Consider the following 21,241-nt stretch of genomic DNA (forward strand, 5'->3'; position numbering starts at 1 on the left):
AGTGAGAGCGATATTGCTTCATCACTCTCATCGGATGGCATCCTGACCATCAGCTGCCCGAGGAAAGCGATCGAACAGAAGCCAGAAAGAAACATTCCCATCACGCACTCTACGGACCCAAAGAAAATTTCTGTCGATTCGCAGGCTAACGGTTCCCAAGGCCAGCGCTTGAAAGGCAAATGAACTCAGCAAAGCATTTTTACGCCATCCGATAAGACTGTTTCGTGCAGGTCATACGTTTTAATAAACTGTTATCGTTAAATTTTTTTCACCTCAAACTTTTGTCTTGTTTCAATCTATTTCGCATGAGAGTATTCGTAAAGTGATTGGGGTCAATAAAAGAAAGAAACCGAATGTCTGCTCTTACTAACACAACATAAATTTGATCAGATAATTTGCAATTGGATGAAGTACGGTCAATAAAAAAATTAGAAAGATAGCAATTGAAATACACTTACATTTGCAATACGATTCCGATCGTTGGGATCGCATCGAAGCGTTTCACGCGTGTGTCCCGGATAGCGTTTCAATCGGATAGCTGCTCGGTTCGAACCCTTGAACAACAATCCTTGAGTTGTCGTTCAGTTTGATTGTTCTCCGATTTTTGGGCGAATATTAAATCAATATCAACTCAGATCGATTGGCCCGAAGATTGTAACCCAGATTTAAGATACATTATGCGGCAAGAAATTACTGCCCTGGCATGACGGTATCAAACACACCCTACAGGCTAGCAATTTTCAAGGATCCGCTCAGTGGAAAAAAAAACTCATAATACGCTACATTCAATAACCAATCAATGTGTCTGCCGTGAGTGACATTACAATTTAGTCGCAACCACCGCACCGACCGGAAGCGTTCCAATAACTTTGGCGCGCTGCGTTTGACTGACTGGTGACTAAGTTTCCACGCTGCTGCATCCGTTTCCGTCGGGCATATGGCGGAGAAAGTTTCCGAAAAGAATGTTTTGCTCGATCTGCGAGCGTACTCCCTAAGTGGTTACGAACAGGCCCGCTTCACGGGCTTTTTTGATTGATTTTGCAAGGCGCCTGGTGCATGGCGGATGTTAAGGATTTTTGCAAACCTCACCGGACCAGGGCGGGGCGTATCCGGGACGGGGCCCACGAGCGACTGTACGAAGAGAAAGTTTGTTTATCCACTTTCTTCTGGGACCTCCTGCCACGAAATGTCGTGCTAGCGAGGAGGGCGGAAAGAATGTTAGTCGCCTCATTCTGCTTCCTTCAAACAGGCCATAACTTCCGTATGTATGCCGGTGCCATGCGATCAGCCGAACGACCAGCACGACCATTTACCGTATAAACGGTTATAAACACGCTTCAAGCCATGTCAGCTGATGGTTGTTAGTTCGGAAAATGGTTGAAACGCGGGCCGTCTTAAAGACACACTGCAGTAAATTTGTTGTCAGTCAGATTGTTCTCGGGCCACCCGTAACCATAATCCTATAATTCCGTGAGCCCTATGCCATTTACTGGGATGACAAACGGGTGCCCTACATTATTTAAAAACGTTTACAACCCTAACAGACTTGCGGAAGGGAATGGCAACAATTTATACCGCCAACCCGTGGGTCGATTGGACACGCGACGAGGACACATTCGGATTTATAGGTGCTTCCTGGGCCGTTCTTCCTACAGCATAGCTTATCGAGACCTTTGGCCCGTTTTGGAATAATTCGGAAAATAATAAAACACGACACAAATTCCCATTCGTTTGTTAATATCGAAGTCAAAGTGCGTTCGAAAGGTACACTCGTTACGGTTTTTATTGATGTTAGTTCCGGTTAGGTTTCAATGCTAACCATTTTTAGTTAAATTCCTATCACTTGCAAGTAGACTAGCTTTGAAACAGCAACACAGGGGCGGGGGCGCTAGCGTGACGAAATTGGTCTAAGGATGTCGGTCCCTCTACCAGGTCCGGGCCGCGGAGTGGTCCACAGTGGCAGTACAGTGGACGGTGTGATGAACAAACGGGGATCGCAACGGGGTGGCGTCCCACGTGGCAAACGAAAACAATTTCACTAATGAATCACATCTTTAGCTGGTTATCGGTCGGGGCTATCGGTTCGGGCTATCGGAACGTGGTGCGTATTTTGGTGCGCGCGCGTGCTCACCGGTGCTGGGTGCTGTCGGTTACGTGCATTCGTTTAAAATCGGTACACACTCTGAGACCACGCTCGCGTCAAGGCGCCCATCACGACCGATCACTTGAGGTACGTCAAGTAGCGGCGCGAAGAACTGCGATGCGAACGGCGGGATAATAATAAAACAGAACAGGAACAAAAAAAAATGGGGAAAACAAGAACAAAAAAAACACGGAAACCAAAAACAGAAAAGAAAAGAAAGCAAAAGAAAACAAGAAAACGGAAGATGAAAACTCAGACGAAATCGATCGACGCGAATCGGTGGCTCCAACTCCGGTAGACGGAGGCAACCGCCGTCGGGCAGTGTCGTGGGCGGGGTGTGCTGGTGGTGGTGGTGATGGTAGTGGCAGTAGAAGGACCTCGTTGGTGGTGGCCTCCGTCTGCCGAGCCGGGCCGCGCTCCGGGGGCTTTACTTCTTGTCCTCGATGGCCGGTTTACCGGTGTGCCAGATGGGCACGTACTTTTCGACTTTCGGCGCCGGCAGGCCGATCCTCGGGGCAGTGACCGTCAGGACACCGTCGGACGAGAGCGACGACACGATCAGGTTGGCATCATACCCAACTGTTGGACGGAGAGGAACTAGTAAATATCCGATTCGTACAAAACTAGCGTTGGGATGAACATTTGTCTACGGTGCAAGATGAAGCCTAAGACTGGCGAATGAGGGACCCAGTCCACTAGGTGATGCCCAATTACCCACGAAATCAATTACACCATTCCTGTAACGGGAAAGTGCCCTGGCTGGCCAAAGTGTAAAGTGTGCGGTGGCATTACAATCGGATAAAATTAGAAAACCCTGACTCTGACACTGCGCAAATGTTCCCTATGTTTGATAACCGACAGCCAGGTAGGTTACAGCAGGGGAGCCACTACGATGATGGTGGTGGGCATCGATTGTGCAATGCGCGAATGTTTGCTAACGAGAACGGATGAGTCAGATCGGATGTTAAGGAGACGTTCGAGCGATCCTTTAATTGGATGGGACTCGCCGTCGCCTCGGTAGGCAAAGGTACGGAAATACATCCGACCGAGCTCAGGTGATGGAGGGCTGCCGATCATGACGGTGATGTTGATGATGATGATCGAGGTGGGAACAGTGCTGGGGACCTGTCGTGTGAGAGAGAGAGAGAGAGGAAGAGAGAGTTTGTGCAAGGCGGTGCGAGGATGCGGATGTGGATGGGCGCGAGCACTCACTTGGTACCAGGTAGCGGCGGGAGAACTGTCGCGCCACGTAGCCCTGCTCGTCCCGCTTCTCCTCGTGCTTGCCCTCGATCGTGACGTACTTGTCCGTGCGGCGCACGGTGACCTCGTGCGGCAAAAACTGATGCACGTCGATCTCGATCTGGAAGCGATCGCGATCGGTGTCCACCTTGGCACCGACGTCCCGCAGGCTGAAGTAGCGCCAGGGTCGGTACAGGCTTGACCAGCGCACGGGCGCCAGAGGCGGCACCCGCCAGAAGTCGTCCCCGGACAGCACCTCGTGCGTCATCGACTTCTCGAGGACGCGCGTGTACAGCGGCAGATCCCAGTCGTCCCACCAGGTGCGATAGTGAACCGGAACCAGCGACATCCTTGGACGACCTCTTCACAGGCCGAACGGTGAATGAAACAACAAAAAAATGCCCGAGTGATGTTAAGGCTCCGGTAAGAGGTCAGTTCGCTCGCGTTTTTTTTTTTGCGGGTACATCAAAAAATCAAGACCACCACAAGGGCCACCGAGGGCATCGGAATGTTGGTAACGGCAAATTATGCTGCCCCGCGCTGCTGATAGTGCAATTTATCGATTTAACACGATGTCACGGTGGATTACGGAGCCGATTATAAATAGAGCTGGCGCGGGCAGGCCGTGGCCCGGTTGGCGGGGGCTGTTGTCGTTTTGAATGTCGTTTGTAGGGTTTGGTTCTCTTTTTTCGCCGCCCGTCAAACCCGGAGTCGGCCGGAGTTCATAAACCGTGAAAAATGCCCCGAGATTCGCCCACCGAAGGACGTAACTCACGTCAACCTTGGCCACGGAACGGAACAGGGTTTTCCGGGAATGGAATAACCGTGCACTTGGCCCTCACCGGGAGCTTCCCCCCGGGGGGGTCCTGGTGATCGTGGGATGCCGTGCCCTCAACCCCAAAAGGGCCAGGGGCCAAACCAGAGCTAAGATCCCGCTCCGATATTGCGCAGCAACGCGGAACCTTCCAGAAGGACACTGTGATGTAAATCCGGTCGATCCGGTGTGACACTTACCTAAAGTTTTCACGGAAAATACGGCGCCCTTGGGACACTTGGGAAAGCACTGATCACCCGGAACGGACTGGCACTGGGCGCAAGCGAAAGTGTAATGGCCCGGACTCGTGGGGACACGTTCGCTTTTCGACACGGGGACGGGGCCGCGGGTGCTGACGACGGGAGAAGTAGAAAAGTTGAACCGCTTCCAACGAGCGCGTCGACGCGACTATGGCTCGTGGCGGATGGATTTGAATTTTGTTTTGATTTCGCGCAACCCTTCGCCCATCCCGTGGACCGCCACTACGTCGCCCTCGGCCCCGTACTTCGGCGCTTATTCGCGTGCTGGCACACCGGGCCAGAATAGTTCTAGCGGGAGTAGCAGCGGCCGGGGAAGAGCACACCCGGCCGGCAGCCCTAACTAAGGGCCCCCCCTCGGTCGTTGGTTGTCGCGCTCGCGCCCTTTTTTCGCCACGATTGTTTACAGCGGCACGGTGCGCGCGCGCGCCCGCGGCCAGAGGGCAAGTAGTAGGTGAGTAGTAGACACGTTGCGACGAACACACTCACACATCGTCCGACCGATGGATAAACACTGGATCGGAAGAAGCTAGATTCGATTGGGAATTGGTACTTTTGCACGCCGAACAATGGTTGGGAATAGCGCAATCAAGCGTGAAGATGACATTGGACGCGGTGGCGCGGCGGCGCGGTGCTCCGCGCCTCAAGGTCGATCAAGGAAATAATAGTCACAAACGGCAGTGTTGATCGTGTAAAAAGGGCGCAATAACAGGTATGTAGCCAGCACCACACAACGCCACCGACACCGAAATGGAGCGCTTTATACGGTATTGTTGTTGCGGTGCACCGGGGGCCCGGGTGCTTCTGCGGTGTCCCCTATACGCGCGCGCTCCACCACGCTGCCAATTAGACGGACACGTGGTTTTATTTTATGCGCCGCGTCGCAAACCGCGCGTATTTGGTGCGCCACCGGCACCGCCGGCGGGATTAATCACTATAAAAGGGGCTCACCGTGGAACCCAGATGTGATCGGATTGGATGCACACAACACACACGCCGCGATTGTTCCGTTGACGGGCGCGGGAGTGGAGGCCATCGGTTGGGTTCACATTTTTATTCCCAATCACAAACGGCGGACGGCTCGGTTGAAGTGAAGTAAATTAAAATCCGCCCACCGAGCGCGGTGCCTGGTCAACGTGCCACGATCGCACCGATAGCCAAAATGGGCACCAATGACACAGATTTTTGCACCTGAAAAAGGGCCAAGGGCCTAATATTGCACAAATTGTAGATTAATATTCGAAGGGACATTTCTTAACTACCGATAGGAGCACCTTCTGCAAAAGGCTATTTTGAACTAATCATTTAGATATCGAATAGAATTGGCAATCCGGGTCTTATGCTGGCCCAGGAAACTGAGGCACGGTGACGGTAAAATAGATTCAGCAAACAAGGGGGGCCTGGAAACCGGCGAGCTCTGCAAACACCGTCGTACGTTCCGGAGAGCTCTCGGAGGGAGAAATAAACAACATCTCTTCGCGATGACAGCTTCTTCGAGTGCTTCGAGTGCTTAGCACCCGGTCCAAGCAGCCCAACTAGTGTTACCGACTTTCGGTTTCGATGCAGGATCGGCGTTTTGGCCGCCTTTGGTTCCACACACCAGGCGCATGCCAATTTTCCAATCAATTAACGGCAACTCCCCCACGATCTAGTGTCGATCACCGGTTCCACCTACACACGTGGCGCGATACGTTATTTAGTCATTAATTTAAATTTATCATAGATGATCGCGACCAAAGGCCGTGGCAACAAAACATCATGCTTCCGATCAGCAGCATGTGGACAAACAAACGCTGACGACACCGGCCACGGCGCCCAACACCAATAATTATTCACTCTCTGCAACCGGGACCACGGCGAGACGATCCCTTCAGTCACACTGTGGCTCTCGCGGATCATCAAACACTCGCTCCGGCTGTCTGTGTGCGCGAGCACTTGAAGATTATGTGCGCGGCATTCGCAATTGGCCGACTACCCGGCTCGTCACAAGAACCACGTTCTTTAATTTTGGGGTGCTAAGTGACCGATTTGTGTATAAATAACCGATCGGCTCACGCGGTCCGCCGTAGTCAGTGTTTGGCCGCGCCGCGTGAGTGCGAGAAAGTGTACACTACCTTCTGGGTCGTGCGCTTAGTGAAACAATATGTCAACGGTGCCAATGTATCTGCGTGACCTGTGGGACGATGATTTGTTCGATGGGCCGCGGCGAACTGCTCGGTTGTTCGATCAGCAGTTTTCCTCCGGATTATTGTACGTACTGTGTGGTGCGGGCCTCCCTACGAAGGTTTATGAACCGGACCGGATTGGTTAACTTTCCCGCCACAGCTCCGAAGAGATGCAACGGTTGGCATCGAACTTTCATTCTTCCAACTTTCTGCGGTCGTCCCGGTTGGGCAGCTTCCGCCGGGCGCCAGGTGTGGCCAGTGGCGATTTTGGAGCGCCCCCGAAGTTCACCACTCTCTGTGCGGCCAACCAACGGCTTCAGATTACGCTGGACGTGCAACATTTCACACCGCATGAGATCACCGTTAAAACCGTCGGCAGCACCGTGGTGGTCGAGGGCAAACACGACGAGAAGCAGGACGAGCACGGGTACATCTCGCGCCACTTCGTACGCCGTTACGTGCTCCCCGGTGCGTAGTTTGCAAATAATCTGTCAATTGCGTCGAAAATAGGGGAACAGGTTTTAACGGTGAAACTACACGGTACACGTGTGCACTCCACTTTGCAGCTGACCACGACCCGAAGGACGTCATTTCGAGCCTCTCGTCCGACGGTATGCTGTCGATTGTGTCCCCCCGGAAGGCACCACCGCCTGCACCACCGGCCGAAACCGTTCACGAGCGGACCATTCCGGTGCAGCGCATCGAGGAGCGAACGACGGAAAGTGTCCGGACGACGTCGGAAAGTGTTACCAATGAGAGCAGCGCGAAGTGAAGCTGCTCAACCGCATTTGCCCGCCCAGCCAATGAGCTTCGGTCTGATCTTTCCGCCGATTTGCATTCCTTCTGGTGGTCCCTGTTGCTCCCCGAACCAAAGTGATTAGCAACGAAGGACGATAACGTGTGATAATGGTGCAAATTGAAGCGATTTGAATGCAAATAAAATGCACTCTTTGACTCCTTTGTAATGATTCTGTACCGAGTGCCGATTAGGAACAGTGGGAGCGGGTTAGTTTGGGGAAACGGCAAACGGCGTTTGTTGGTTACTTGCGCTGCATTGAACGTTTCGTGTTTATTTGCAATTACAATTATACACACCTAATAGTTGGTACACTCTCTCTGGTTCTGTTCGGACTCTGGAACATTGCTCTGCTGCTACTTCTGCAACGCGGATAGCCGGATGGAGTTGGATTGGATTGATAACAAAAATAACTTAACTTCACACATAATGAACCGCCACATCCGCCTTTGCTCGTGACTATCACATTGACGAGCAAACCTAACGATCTTTTCAAGAAGCTAGAATCACTTTTACCACTGGCGGGTACTCGCAGACTGGGCCGAGTTCGAAGGCCCCGAGAGAGAGTTAGAATGATTGAATCAGTAACATCAGTTCTTCCTTCAGAAAGTCCGTCAGTGCCTTCGACTCGTTCTCGTAGTGAAAGTTAAACACCATCGTCGGCACGAACCGGAGATCGTACAGTGATTTGTTCATCTCCTCCTGTCCGGAGCATTTCTGGCCTCCGGTCGGTACGAGGCTAAATTCGGCCGACTCGTGCATGAGACAGGACTGCACGAACTCGTACAGCTGGGCAAGCTTCTCGTAAACGTTAAATGTCCCCTGCAGGTACACTCCGTTCGGGAAGCGGACGCGCAGCAGGCAAAACTTGTACCGATTGATCGTACGCAGTTCCTCCTTTTCGCGCATAGCCTTCGTTTTGAGCATCTGCGCCTGTTCCAGTGCTTCGGTGCGCAGTTGCTGTTCCCGTTTCAGTTCCTCGGGCGATATGCGGAAAAAGTCGGGCGGCAGATGGCTGCGTTTCACTTGTGACGGTAGCAACACCTGCAGATTGCGATCCAGTTCAAGGGGAATCGGTTCAGAGGCCTTGAGGGCCTCCAGCAGCATTTCCACCGAGCAGTCCGCGTCGATATTATCCTCCGACCAGATCAGATGCGGTTCACCGTCCAGTTCGATCTCGGCAAAGCCGGCCGCGTGCAGAAACTCCATCGAACCCTCGCACACCTTAATCTTGTCACAGAACGTCCGAGTGGTCATCCGTAGCTTTCTGTACTTCTCCTCGTTCGGGTGGTTTATGATGTTTTCGATGCACTTGGTGAGCGTTTCGATGCACACTTCGGCCTTCTCTTTGGGGTTGCAGTTGTAGATGATGAGGCAAGCGGTGAGCCCCCGGTCGGCCGCCAGTTGCTCGTAGAGGAAATCTTTGATTTTCCCTTTCCACTCCTTGCGCGGCAGAACCTGGTCGTCGATCATCGGACACCGGAAGTAAACGCCCTGGACGGCCAAATCTTTCCGTGATTCCGTCTCCTGTCGCTCTTCTTGCTGCTCGGCAGATTCCGCTTCTTTGGCTTTCTTTTCGGCCTCCAGCTCTTTACGAACCTGCGCCCGGATGGCCGCGAGCGACGTGTTGAACTCTTTCTTGTCTTTCCCCTCGAACCGTGCCAGGGCGGCAGCGGCAGCTACCTTGGCTTCGGCCGATATTTCGCTTCGCTTCGGCGGCACGTACACATCATGCTGCGCCGGTTTCGAGGAGGATGGACCGGGACCGGCGGAATTGAGCTTTCGACCCGGTCCAGCACCGCCAAACTTTAGCTTGGCTTCGGCTTTTTTCTTGGCGAAAAAGTTTTTTATTTTACTCGGTGCCATTGCGCTTCGATCGGTCGGGTTGGTGGCTTGTGGAACCTTAAATACGCGGTGTATGCTCTTTCGGCAGGTTTAGGCGGGCAACGGAGAGTTTCAGTTCTTCAATTTCCTTAGCCGTGCCTGGCAAAGAAAACGAGGAAAATGCGTGATCATCAGCACCCCGTGCCAAAGCATTGTATCATTGCCTTTGACAGGCGGCGGCGCACCAGTTGAGTCATCAGCTGGCCGATCGATACTCACTCGGTCGAATGAAGCGATTGGTGATCCGGTTGCCGTACTTTCGCCACGACACGGCAATGCAAATGGAGAGCGCCAGCAAGAGGGTGGAGAAAATTTGCAACAGCAACAGCTGGAATTCGGTAAATTGCAGCCAGCGGGAACCACCGTCAAGTGCAAGTTTTACGAGCTGCAACGTTTCGCACACAAAGCACCAGCCGGTGGTTAGAATGTTTAACTCCAAGGGCTCGGGTTCACTTTCACCGGCCTCGTTACGCGGCTGACCAGGCGATGGTGCAGATGGGGACGCTGGAGAGGCAAACTGCCTCCGCACGGATTCGCTCACGAGGAGCAGATAGTCCAATAGCACCTTCGTTATGTTAACCGAGGAAAACGCATCGAAAAACATTGAGCTAACGCGCGGAACGTACAATTGCAGGTGAGAAACAGTTGCGAACAACAAAGCGTGCGGCCCAATGGAAAAATCCCCAACAATGAGAAATTATGGAATTCGATATTTACGTATCGCTGTTTGGCCTTGTTTTGCGGTTTCATCCGTCAGCTGGCGTTTACATCGGAGGATCGGAAATGGTTTCAAGCGCTGCTGGGTATACACAATTTAAATGAACTTTTTTACCCACAGCTCTTTTCCGTATGCTGTGTAGCCTATTAAACACTATTGTTTGTCCTTTGAAATTGTACTTTAAATGAAATAATGTGAGAAAATACCGTTAGTTTGAGGAATTATGGTTGAGTGAATCAGACGAGTTGTTGTTTGGCAAATGGATTTTTCACCGGACACTCATGCTGTCACATGACCCCTTCGTTGACGTCCGTGCAAAGGAGTCTTGTGATCAGCGCTGCTGCGAGAAGGTAAAATTTTTGGGCAGACGAATTTTGCTCTTCGCTAAACTCTTCCGTGCACCGACCAGTGCCAACGAAACGCAACCAAAATGCCTGTCTGTGGACCGAAGCTGTCGCTGTGCGGATTGATCATCTCCATTTGGGGCATAGTCCAGCTGGTAAGGAATAGGCCTGGGACTACGGGCGGTTTGTTTATCATCCGTGCCCGTATGAGTAATCGATAACTGGATCTCCTGAAACCTGCAATGTTCACCTCGTTTTACGTTCTCTTTTCTCGCCCAGGTACTGATGGGGGTGTTTTACTACATCAACAGCGTGGCACTGATTGAGGATCTTCCGCTGGAGGAGCACTATCCAACGCCGCAGGAGTTTTACGCCGCAGCTGACGTCGCATACAGTCAGGTGATTGAAGCGGGTGCACGGGCACCTGACATTGATTGTGCAAATGGTGAATTCTAATACCGCATACATTTTTGTCCTTTTCAGAATGCCTATAACTGTTGGATCGCTGCCTGCATTTACGTTGTGACGCTGGTCATTTCGGCACAGCAGTTCCATGCCAACAGCCGCTCCACGGTTGCCTAAACTCTGCTGTTCCCCATCATTCTGCTCCCGCGGACGACCGAGAACAACATCAGCTCGTGTGGCTCACCCGTCGATGTAAATATGAGTTTCGCTTCAATGCATCAAACCACCGCCATCACTCTTCCCGCTGTCCGCACAACATTCCGTTAAGATCGTTCTCCCTTTTGCGGTCGTGTCGTATCGGTGTGCTCCTAGTGATGATACCTACAATCGTTTATCGCCATACAGTGAACAATGTGACCACCAGAACCACACCGCACACCGGAGTGTGGACCTATCCCTTCTTCCGATAGTTCGAACGCACGCCCTGTAGAAGTTTGCCGATGTGAAGAGAAGCAAAATATACTGTGGAAGTTAAACCTAAAACCGCCCCTTGGACGGCTATTATGTGCTCTGTTTATCAGCACACATTATTTTCTGTTATAAAATCTACTTAATTATTTCGTTGTCGATGCAATAAACAATAATCGTATCGTAGGTGAGTGTCTTTTTATTTCTTTAGGAGCAGACAAAACATTAGAAACACCAAATGGTCTATAGTTGGGGCTTGGCTTGTCTATAGTTTAGAATGAAAAATACAATCGGTAATTAAATTTGTTAATCGAATCTCCGATCGTTTTAGTTTCTTCCATGCTCAATGCTGTGAGATAATGTATCATTCTGATCGTTTTGATCGTTTACATCATAAACATTGCAGCAATGCTGTCAGTTGCTGTCACCGAACTGTCACTGTGCGCGCGAAACTTAACCGACTTAAGCTTTGTTTCTTGTTGAGTTTGTGAATCCAGAAAATGAATAATACGAGACAAAATTATTTGAACGCGAAGCGATTTGCTGCCGATCTGGCGCTGGAGCACATCATACCGCACAACGTGTGCTTTTATCTCATTCCACCCATCATTGACCTAACGATCGATGAATTCGAGAAGCTGGCGCTGGAACGGTTAAGGATCCTGCGGGTGCTAGAGCAAGTGACGGCCAAAAATCCAAAAGTTTCCCCCGAAGCGTGGCGTGAAGCGGCCCTGGCCGAGGTGAACCACGAGGGACTGCGGACGTACGTGAAGCTGTGCCGGGGAAACATTACCGATGAGGTTACCAAAATGGCCCGCCGGCGGGACTACTTGTCGCACTTCATTCTCCGCTTTGCCTATTGCCGCTCGGAGGAACTGCGGCGTTGGTTCGTTGCGCGCGAGATGGAACTGTTCCGGCTGAAGTTTGGGGCGCTGTCGATGCGTCACATAAAGGAGTTTCTCGATGTGTACGAGTTGGAGTACGTTCCGCTGACCGATCAGGAAAAGTGCGAAATCTCCGAACAGCTGTGCATGAGCACTGCCAACCAAACGAGGCTGCAGATAGAAAGCAATGACTTCTACGCGGTGCACTTCACCGAGGTATTGAACCTTGTGCGCGATCGAAAGTGTTACCTGAAAGGCGGCAAGGCATACATTCCGCCGGAGAGCTTCGTGCACGTCGTGGCCCGGAAACATCAGCAGCTCATCGAGGACGGTCTGAAGGCACATCTGCGCATGCTACCGACGCTCGAGATTGACGAGCGGTTCTCCATGCTGCTCAAATCGATCCACACATCCTACACCGGCAAGAACTACACGGTGGCCAGAAACGGCTGCGTACCGATCGAATCACTCGATCAGCTGTCGAAGAAATCGTTCCCGCTGTGCATGCGTCACGTGCACGATACGCTGCGCGCAACGCACCATCTAAAGCACTTTGGGCGTATGCAGTACACGCTCTTCCTAAAGGCAATTGGTGTCACGATGGAGGATTGTCTTCGTTTTTGGCGCGAAGAGCTCACCCGAGGAAAGGTGCCGATCGAAAAGTTCGAAAAGGAGTACGCGTACAATATTCGCCATAACTACGGCAAAGAGGGATCGCGCATAAACTACACACCATTCTCCTGTATGAAGGTGATCACGGCGCCGATTGGACCGGCGGAAACACACGGTTGCCCGTTCAAGAACTTAGACCCGAGTGCCCTCAAAACGAAGCTTTCCGGGTATGGGCTGGGCGCGATCGATTGTGATGAAGTGGCCGGATATGCAGCCAAAGGACACTACCAGATAGCTTGCGGGAAATACTTCGAAACGTTGCATGAAACGAAGCTGGAAGAAGGGATCAACCACCCGAACCAGTACTTTGAGTTCAGCCAGCTAACGATGGACGGTAAGGGCACCGAACGTCCGAGGCAGGCGCAACAGCAACGCTGGAACGGTAGCCAGATGAATAGTCAAACGCAGCATGATCAATCTTCCCATGGTTTGGCCGATTCGAGCACACTGCACGGAGCGGATGACGATCAAGAGCTGTGGGAAATTATGGAATCGAAAGAAAAGGAAACATACGGCGCGGCGCGTGAGAATCCATCACTATTTTCGTCCAGCGATCGCAAACAACAGTCTGCGCAAAGTAAACCGAGTCCAAATGTTCAGAAGCAGCTGCAAGACTGGGACGACGAGGATTTCGATTTGCTCGAAGTAAATGAGTGATCGGTCAGTTGTCTTGTTATGTAGGTTCATTCTATTTAACTGTAGCGTACGGATAAGATATCGCTGGTGGTCCAATGGGCGGTTTTTGTCAAGTGTGTTTCAACTATACGACCGTTAATACATTCTTTAACACAAATTAATGCTTTTGTATTATTTGTGCTGACGACGCCTTAATGTATGCTTTTGTTCGATGTCCCACCATTTCGGTCACGTGACGTAGATAATTTGCATTTTGTCTCAAGCCATTTTGATTTGCGATGGCCAGATAAGGGATTGGCCAGCCACAACACTCTTCCGGTACTACTCATGCATTGTTTCGGTCATCGTTATCGGGTTATTTGTTTCCGGATGGCATCATTTCCAGGAACAGCACTCACAGTTTTGTTGGCCAGCTCTCAAGGTCAACGAGTAACTACCAGTATGGATACTATGCTCTTAAAAGCGTTTTAAAGCGAACGTCGTAAACTTACCTAACGACCACATCCTACGGAGCCGAAGCATAGTGATGCGCATTAAGAGTCGCTGCAGCCGTTCAGGTTAAGGTCAACAACTTTACGCCGATGACGCAACACTTCCCAGTGGAAGCTATTACTTTTTGGAGGCACCTAGTAAAGGAAACAAATAGTCGAAGCCGGTGCCAAAGGTGCTAAACAACCATGGCCAAAAACTGCGTAGGCAGAAGGTTTCGGCTTTAGGTAAATAATGAGTTTTTATTTTATTGTAAATATCTTCGAAAAATAAAGTTAAACAAAACTAAAAACGCTTAGAACATAATCATTCAATGACTCTATATAGCACATGGTGCTTATAAGCTAATCGATAGTAGTAATTGCAATCTGTTGTTCAATGGGTTTTGCATTTTGCGTACCATTTTACGCCAATCAAACGACTCCCTGGCGGAAGGACGCTTCTCTTCCGCCTGGTTCCTGACATTACCTCGTACGCCAACCAAGCACCACACTGTTTAAATACATAAATCCCTATCTGAGAATCGGACGCTATCGACGCGTTTACTTCGTTCCCCTTCGGTTTCGGTTTCCTGTCCCCTGGTATGGCAAATCGGTTTCTCTGTACTATAAGCGACGTGTAGTGTAACTATTGGTGTGTACTTTACACTATGTCTGCCTGGGCAGAATTAAACCAGAAACGGGATAAATGGAAACCTAATTTGCAACAGAAATCTATGTTACGGAACTGGGATGATGGGTTTATTCTACACCCGAGAACTTTGTGGGAAGCTACATGACATGATTGTAACTGGGTATTGCCATTGACTGGATGTAGAGGTTTGATCGCTTGATCGAATAACCATTGTGAACCGTTGACTACAATGAAGAGGCGTAGTGGTATACAAGGTTGGATTTTCTATAGTATTCTCTAACTAAAACTGCGCCATATGCGGTGCAAAACAAAGATCTAAAAGGGGAAACGTATGACACCTAAATTGCTGACGACACGGTACCGTGCCGTAACTAATGATTAAAAAGCCCAATCATCCAACGACTAGAAAGCACTTATCATCCGAACGGCCGATAGTTGCTATACGGCTGTTTGCCTTAATCAAACCCTGCTTCTGACACACTTTACTGACTTTTCGCACTGCGTCGGTTGACAGACGCGCTAAAAGAACTATCCTCTAAAAATAAAATAAAACTGGTTAACACTAGAGCTTTACCCTTCGTTTAGCACTTGTCGCCATTTCCATTGTCACTGCACCGGTCCCTGCGCTGCTGCTTACGCTATTAAAGTTACAATACGATAAGGCATTTCTGTGTCTCACAATGGCAATAAGCTTTGTTTTGCGTTGTTTTTTCTTCTTCTTTTGTTGTGTTCCGTTTCTGTCCTTGGGCCGGCCGAGAGGGGGAAACAATCGCTCCTCTGTCACATGCAATCAATTCCAGGATTTGTTTCACGGAGAGCTTTGTTTGCAACCTAAAAGCTAAGCGTTTAATGGATTTGCGAGTGTTTCAAACTCAACCATCGCACAAGCGAGGTGGATACAACGGGGAACGGCTGGCTGAGCGCACCAGGCGCGGACAGAAATGCGCGATCAGAACATCCGGAACCGGGTTGGGCCCCGGTGGCTGGGTGGGGTTCAAAATTTGCCCACCAACGTTATCGTGCAGCCAGAGTTGTGATGGTCGAGCACTTGCTGTTTCAGTTGGAAGATGTGTTGCTTCAGATTGCACACCATCGAGCCGAGCTCGGTGTTTTGCGTTTTCAGGTCCTTCACCTTGTCCTCCAGCTTTGAGATGCGCTCGAGCTTTCGCCGCCGGCACTTGCTCGCTGCCACCCGATTGCGTAGTCGCTTTCGTTCGAGCTTGATCCGCTCCTGCGACTCCATATCGATCGGGCTGACCGGGGGTGACTGTGTGCCTGTGGCAGGTGGTTCCTCCTTCACCACACCTTGGTAATTATCTGCGGGACGGATGGAAACAAAAGATGAGTTTTGGTTGCAACCAGTGAACGTCGGCCGAAGAAGCTTACCCAAATTGGTGTAGGTCATCTCTCCACCACTCATGGCGGTGTGGCCGTTGGAGGTAAGGCCAGTACTGACCGCACCCGTCGGTAGGGGTGGAGCTAGTTGCGCGGTAACAGTTTGATGCTCCGTAACGACGATTGTCTGACTGCTGTTGTTATTGTTGGTGCTTGTACTGTTGTTGTTGTTATTGCTGGCCACATTCAGCTTACTGCTGGTGTCCTTCTTGTGGATCGACAGGAGCGCATCCTCGAAGCCCTTCGCAAACTGCTGCTGCTCAGCACTGGCCGACGGTGGAAAGATGATTGCACTTGGTGTAGGTGTCGGGAGGGCCGCATTGTGACTTATAATCTTCTCCAGCTCCGGCGAAACTAGCTTTAGCATCTGCAGGTCCGGAGACGGCAAAATCGCCGGCATTGTGATTGCCGCTGTGAAGCGGGTTTTGCGGGCCTTCCCAGGGCCCGGATTCAGCTCTAGCGTCGCTGGTCGCTTCAATCCATTGCCGTTGCCAATGGTGGGTCCCGTTCCGGTGCTGGCCGTTGTCGGAGCATACTGGGCATTACCGTCCTCGTAGAACGATTCCATGTTGTTGTTGTTCGTGTGCTTACTGTTCAGCACGTTGTTCCTCATGGTGCGAACGTAGTGGGCTCCTCTTTCGCGGACGGAAATGGGAATGTTTCGGGTTCCGTTGACCACAGACACACAGTACGCCAAAGCTTTGTTGTGATGGACGGCCAACTCTCGCGCAAACGTCAAATTTGATGCTTTTTGTACAACGCTACGGCCAATCGAAGAATGCGCTGACACTTGTTTGTTTTTACACGAAAACACACACGCATACACGCTCGCTCGGGAGGCGAGGAACGGATTACGACTTTGTTCCGATGAATTGAGTCTGAAGGTTAACGAGGTTCCTTTCTGGTGGGTGCGCGATTTTTATCGCCAAGACTCGAGGTACCACTTGTTTCTTATCCGGTTCTCGGTAAGGCCTCTCGTTGGTAGTTTCGTTGTTCGCCCGCTCGCCTGATGCAACCCTTCTCCGAACGTCCGGATGACGCGCGACAATCGTTTTTGATATTTTTGATTATCGCTTAATCGTAGGCGCTGCACAGAGAAGTCGTATTTGACGTTCCTGTGTTTTTGCCATCACACCGCACCAACACATACACACGGCGTTAACGACCGCACACAAACACACGTACTACGCACGAACAAAGTGGCACGCAAAACACAAAGTCAGCCGGTGGGGGACGGGGGTCGCCGCACACGGCAATATATCAACCGCCCAGCCTACTACACACACGGTGCTCGACGGCGACAAAATGTGAGCCGTTTCGCAATGGGAGGACACACGCGCGGTACGTACACTTAATTTATTCCGCGACACCTCGGCCCAGAGTTTTCGTTTTGTTACTGCCGCAGGTCACGCGTTTGGGGTATTTTAGAAAAACGCCCTGTTCTCGGCTTAATGCACAGCAAAGAATTTTGCTGTGTAAAGTTTTGCTGTTTGCAGTAAGTTTTGCTTCTCGGGCGCACGTCAACCGCGGACGAGAACTACGATAAACCCGCGTGAACGATGAACGACGACGGTCGAGAAACGAGTGGAAGCTTCGGGTTGTGCGATGGCTTGTTTTAACATATGATTCATGCGGCTAAAAATAGCTACCCGGAGACGTCATCGGCCCGTGCGGCGATTGGCAGGTACACGGGCACGTTCCGATCGGGCTCCGTTCGGTTCCGTTCGGTCATTCGTGTCGAAACTTGTTCTCTCGGCGCGGGCGCATGTGTTGGTATTTGTCTATTGCCCACCGCCTTTTTTGAGCCAACCGGAGCCATAATGCAAAATTATGTGTGTGTTGGATACGCAAGGCGGAGCAATAGTGACGGGCGAGGGGCGAGGCCCCCGCCGCACAATGGTGTCCCGGGCTCATGTGTGTGTTTTGATAAAAATAATCTTCGAACGGAAAATAGATGCACTTGGCCGAGCGTGTGGAATGTTTTGGATTGGTGACCGTCAAAACGATAAACAATCGGCCCGGAGTTGCCTGTTCTACAGTCCAGCAATCGGATACGGTGCGACACTCCAGTGGGTGTACCGCAGGTTTTTATGGCCCACCTTTCGCGGTTCTGCTCCACGCGGTGCTGACCGCACACGACAACGCCGGTAACAATGGGTCGCGACGAGAGTGAGGGAGAAGAAATAAGACAACAAATTAGCGACTTCCAACCCGATTTGGCGCAAACGGTCCGTTGCCTCCTTTGGAACATCACGGTAGGACCACTTACGGCTCATTGTTGCAGTATCACACAAAAGGGTCGAAAACTCCAGAAAGCAATAGCAAAATTCCAGCACCCTTGGCCTTTCTCAATTAAGGTCACCATTTTCTAGAAAAGGCATCACATTGTGTCAGCATTTTCGAACGAATACGTTTGGTTTCAAACATTTAATATCTGGTAGAGAAACCGTGGAAGTACAGGGTTTTGCTTTTCCCTTTCCGACAGATAAAACGCTTAACATGGGCAGTTCCGATGGCCGCACTCCACGAAAAATTGTGCATTCAACACCGCTTATCGCATTTTTTTCCGTTGGACCGATTCTTGCCGCGTTTATCTGCTGGACTACCCCACCGGAGAAGCGAGGGCGCCGTCGCAGGAAACATGCCGGATTCCAGCAGCCGGTGTCGCCAAGAATTCAGGTCAAAGAATAGTCGAATTCAAGGTCCATCAGTGCGGCGTTTCCGATTTCTGGCGCTTTGAAGGAAATCGTCGTCGTCGATTGCTGGGTTCTCGTGTCCACGGAATGCGAGGGGAAGGAGGCGCGCGGAGGTCCGCTTACGATAACAAAACGAAGAAACTCACAAAAAAAAACAAACGCGTCGCAACACGCTCGGCCGGCGGCCATTAGAAAGATTGTTCTTGTTGTGATTCTGCTGAGATCATGCGCTGCTTCTGACTCGCTCGCTCACGCTTAGCGCTCTCTCTCTTTCCGTCGCTCTCTAGTTATCCTTCGTTGCTTCATTCCATCTCTTTCGGGCGGCCCCGAAGTGCAAGGCGATGACTCATCGTTCAATTATTTACCTCCCCTCTCCCCTCGCCCCCGCAGCCCACCGACGGCCTTCGGTCAGTCCTCCGATCACTTTTGCTGTTTACCTTTTCCGACGCAGCCACGAGACGCTGTCCCTCCCCCCGCCCCCTGCCAGCAGTACAGGACTGTGCACGTTTTTATCGCCACCTGAGCCGGACCTTGTGTCTTCGACTCTCGGACCCTAAAAAAAAATAAAATACCTGATTTTATCTTTTTGATGTGGTTAAGTGTTTCGTTTTCTAGTTTCACACGTTATCCGGGCGAGGAACTGGATTCTAGAGCACGTTCTTAAGAAGCCTAAGGTCTATGATTCGTTGCCATAACAACTTACGTTTACAAGCACCTTGCTACCCACTTGCGGTGGAACTATTGGTTTACGTTCGCCAAAAACAGTCTTTCACTGTGCGTCTGTACTGACGGCATTTCGAGAAAGCGCGTGTTTTTGCAGATGGTCCTCTTTCGTCCGCCACGTTTTTTGCGCAACCGTCACGAAATCATGCACACGTACATGTGCAATTGATGTAGACGCTAGATAATAAGCTTGACCGGAACAAACAACACTCGATAACGAGTGCGGTGTGAAATTTAGGTAGTTGTTTAATTATTGTAATATTTTTGGGTACACGTTGACGAGCTGATATTTTCCAATCAAAAGTGTGATTGTACACATAAAATGCGCATTTCTCTGTGTAAGTTTGCAGGGTGGAATATTCGTGAGAACGAATCAAAATTACCCTAAAGCGCGGTACTGTAGCTTAAATGAAGGAGATCGCTGTAAACTCAACACACTTTAGGACCGCGCCGTGTAGAACAGGTTTGTTGCAGCTTGTGATGTAAAACATTGGAGAAAGAAACACGAAAATCCCCAAGTCATTGCTCGTCGCCGTTTTCGCTGGCGCAGGTTTCGACGGGCGCATGTTTTGGCTGCGCGCATTTGCCGCTCACGTGTTCGCGTTCGGAGCGGCAGATTTGGCGCGCTCCGGTTCGTGGAATCATGAATGACTATTCGCGCTTGGGAATTCCCAACGGGCGCTATGTTTAGTGCTGCGGGGTAGCGAAACATTCTATCACACGCTGCGGTGGCGACACGTGGAAGGAACAGCATATCGGCGTGGAGAGGGCTGCTCTTTCCTTTGTTGCCTGTGGTGGTTCCGGCTCGTGTGAGATAAATGACTAGTGACGTCACTGTTGAAAAGCGAATTGCACCTGGCCATATCCCGGCGGTAATTATCGCATTTTGTCATAATGATGGGACACGGTGGCTCTGAACCGGATTCACTGCTGAGGACAGGTCTTTGTAATGTTATGAGATACGGACAGGGAAGATTACGGGAAGAGGGCGGGATTTACGGGATTTCGGGTTAGAAGAGGACGGGCTTCCCGATGGATATCCCTCGAAAATTCGAAACATAAACCCCAAACCAAAATTGTGCCACGGTACGCGTTTGGTGGTACGAAAATGGATGAAAATGAAAAATTTGAAGTTGAGGAAGTTCATCATGACTTCACACTTCTTTTGATAAAATCCAAAATCTGCTTATTTATTGCCTCTGAGGCAGACCAAAGTTCGTCAGGTCAGCTAGTTAATTTAATAATTATTGTAACTGATTTTTTTAAATGTAACTGGATTTTTTAATGTGAAAAAAATCGTTTTGGAAGAATGAAATATTCGTGCGGCCGCTTACAACGCCATCTAGTGTGCCGATAAAACTTTCAGCGCTTTGAAATATTTCATGCATATATTTTTTCCCAACTTCTTTTCAATGTCAAATTTTGAGCTTCCTGATGACTGTTGCGCGAATCCTTAACCCTTTTTTCTGACTCATGACTACGTTATTAGGTGGCGAAATTGTGAACTTGCGGATAAGATTTTACTAATAACAGTGTATGAAAATAGTATTATTCGTACAAAAAGTGCTATATTAAAATTTCATTTCAAATGCGGTCGAATGTACTTATTATTTCGTCACTAACAGATAATTTTAACAATGTTTTGCTAGATGTTTGAAATTTAATAATGATTCTTATGCGACATAAAAACAGCAACAGTTACCAACACGGTTCGAACGAAATGCTTCCAAGTGATATGAAATATGTTTAAACTGGCCCAGTTTTGAGAAGGACAGCAGACAGACACAGGAATCCGTGCACCGTTGTGAATGATTGTTGCATTCACCACAGTAAAACACCTTCGACGTACCGTAGAAACGATACAAATTTCAATCCAAAGC

General features: G+C 50.2%; 6 protein-coding genes across 7 annotated transcripts; 3 read left to right on the forward strand and 3 right to left on the reverse strand.

Moving 5' to 3' along the window:
• Nucleotides 1–1,732: 1,732 nt before the first annotated feature.
• Nucleotides 1,733–4,642, reverse strand: LOC131205402 (protein lethal(2)essential for life-like). 2 transcript variants are annotated; one of them, XM_058197493.1, is made up of 4 exons: nt 4,397–4,642; nt 3,356–3,744; nt 2,623–2,722; nt 1,733–2,255 (listed from the first exon to the last, which is right to left on the reverse strand). In XM_058197493.1, exons 2-4 carry the CDS (start codon nt 3,729–3,731, stop codon nt 2,222–2,224), a joined length of 510 nt encoding a protein of 169 aa, XP_058053476.1. In that variant the 5' UTR covers nt 3,732–3,744; nt 4,397–4,642; the 3' UTR covers nt 1,733–2,221. The 2 variants fall into 2 exon arrangements, with proteins under 2 accessions (XP_058053476.1, XP_058053469.1); XM_058197486.1 differs by having other exon boundaries at nt 2,575–2,722; nt 4,397–4,631.
• Nucleotides 4,643–6,555: 1,913 nt separating this feature from the next.
• LOC131216690 (protein lethal(2)essential for life-like) lies at nt 6,556–7,558 on the forward strand. The gene is made up of 3 exons (XM_058211246.1): nt 6,556–6,703; nt 6,779–7,086; nt 7,185–7,558. The coding sequence occupies exons 1-3, from the start codon at nt 6,597–6,599 to the stop codon at nt 7,388–7,390; spliced, it is 621 nt and encodes a 206-aa protein (XP_058067229.1). The 5' UTR covers nt 6,556–6,596; the 3' UTR covers nt 7,391–7,558.
• A 135-nt stretch (nt 7,559–7,693) lies between these two features.
• LOC131214474 (UBX domain-containing protein 6) lies at nt 7,694–9,637 on the reverse strand. Its single transcript, XM_058208845.1, has 2 exons — nt 9,518–9,637; nt 7,694–9,397 (listed from the first exon to the last, which is right to left on the reverse strand). The coding sequence occupies exon 2, from the start codon at nt 9,278–9,280 to the stop codon at nt 7,982–7,984; it is 1,299 nt and encodes a 432-aa protein (XP_058064828.1). The 5' UTR covers nt 9,281–9,397; nt 9,518–9,637; the 3' UTR covers nt 7,694–7,981.
• A 693-nt stretch (nt 9,638–10,330) lies between these two features.
• Nucleotides 10,331–11,548, forward strand: LOC131212248 (ribonuclease kappa). Its single transcript, XM_058206045.1, has 3 exons — nt 10,331–10,515; nt 10,640–10,759; nt 10,844–11,548. Exons 1-3 carry the CDS (start codon nt 10,447–10,449, stop codon nt 10,940–10,942), a joined length of 288 nt encoding a protein of 95 aa, XP_058062028.1. The 5' UTR covers nt 10,331–10,446; the 3' UTR covers nt 10,943–11,548.
• A 185-nt stretch (nt 11,549–11,733) lies between these two features.
• On the forward strand, nt 11,734–13,446 carry LOC131215817 (DNA primase large subunit). The gene has a single exon (XM_058210212.1). The coding sequence runs from the start codon at nt 11,734–11,736 to the stop codon at nt 13,444–13,446; it is 1,713 nt and encodes a 570-aa protein (XP_058066195.1).
• Nucleotides 13,447–14,182: 736 nt separating this feature from the next.
• On the reverse strand, nt 14,183–17,499 carry LOC131206671 (transcription factor Jra). Its single transcript, XM_058199332.1, has 2 exons — nt 15,934–17,499; nt 14,183–15,864 (listed from the first exon to the last, which is right to left on the reverse strand). Exons 1-2 carry the CDS (start codon nt 16,553–16,555, stop codon nt 15,542–15,544), a joined length of 945 nt encoding a protein of 314 aa, XP_058055315.1. The 5' UTR covers nt 16,556–17,499; the 3' UTR covers nt 14,183–15,541.
• Between the last annotated feature and the right edge of the window lie 3,742 nt (nt 17,500–21,241).

The sequence above is a fragment of the Anopheles bellator genome, chromosome 1 (assembly GCF_943735745.2).
Source record: "Anopheles bellator chromosome 1, idAnoBellAS_SP24_06.2, whole genome shotgun sequence".
Lineage (NCBI taxonomy): Eukaryota > Metazoa > Arthropoda > Insecta > Diptera > Culicidae > Anopheles > Anopheles bellator.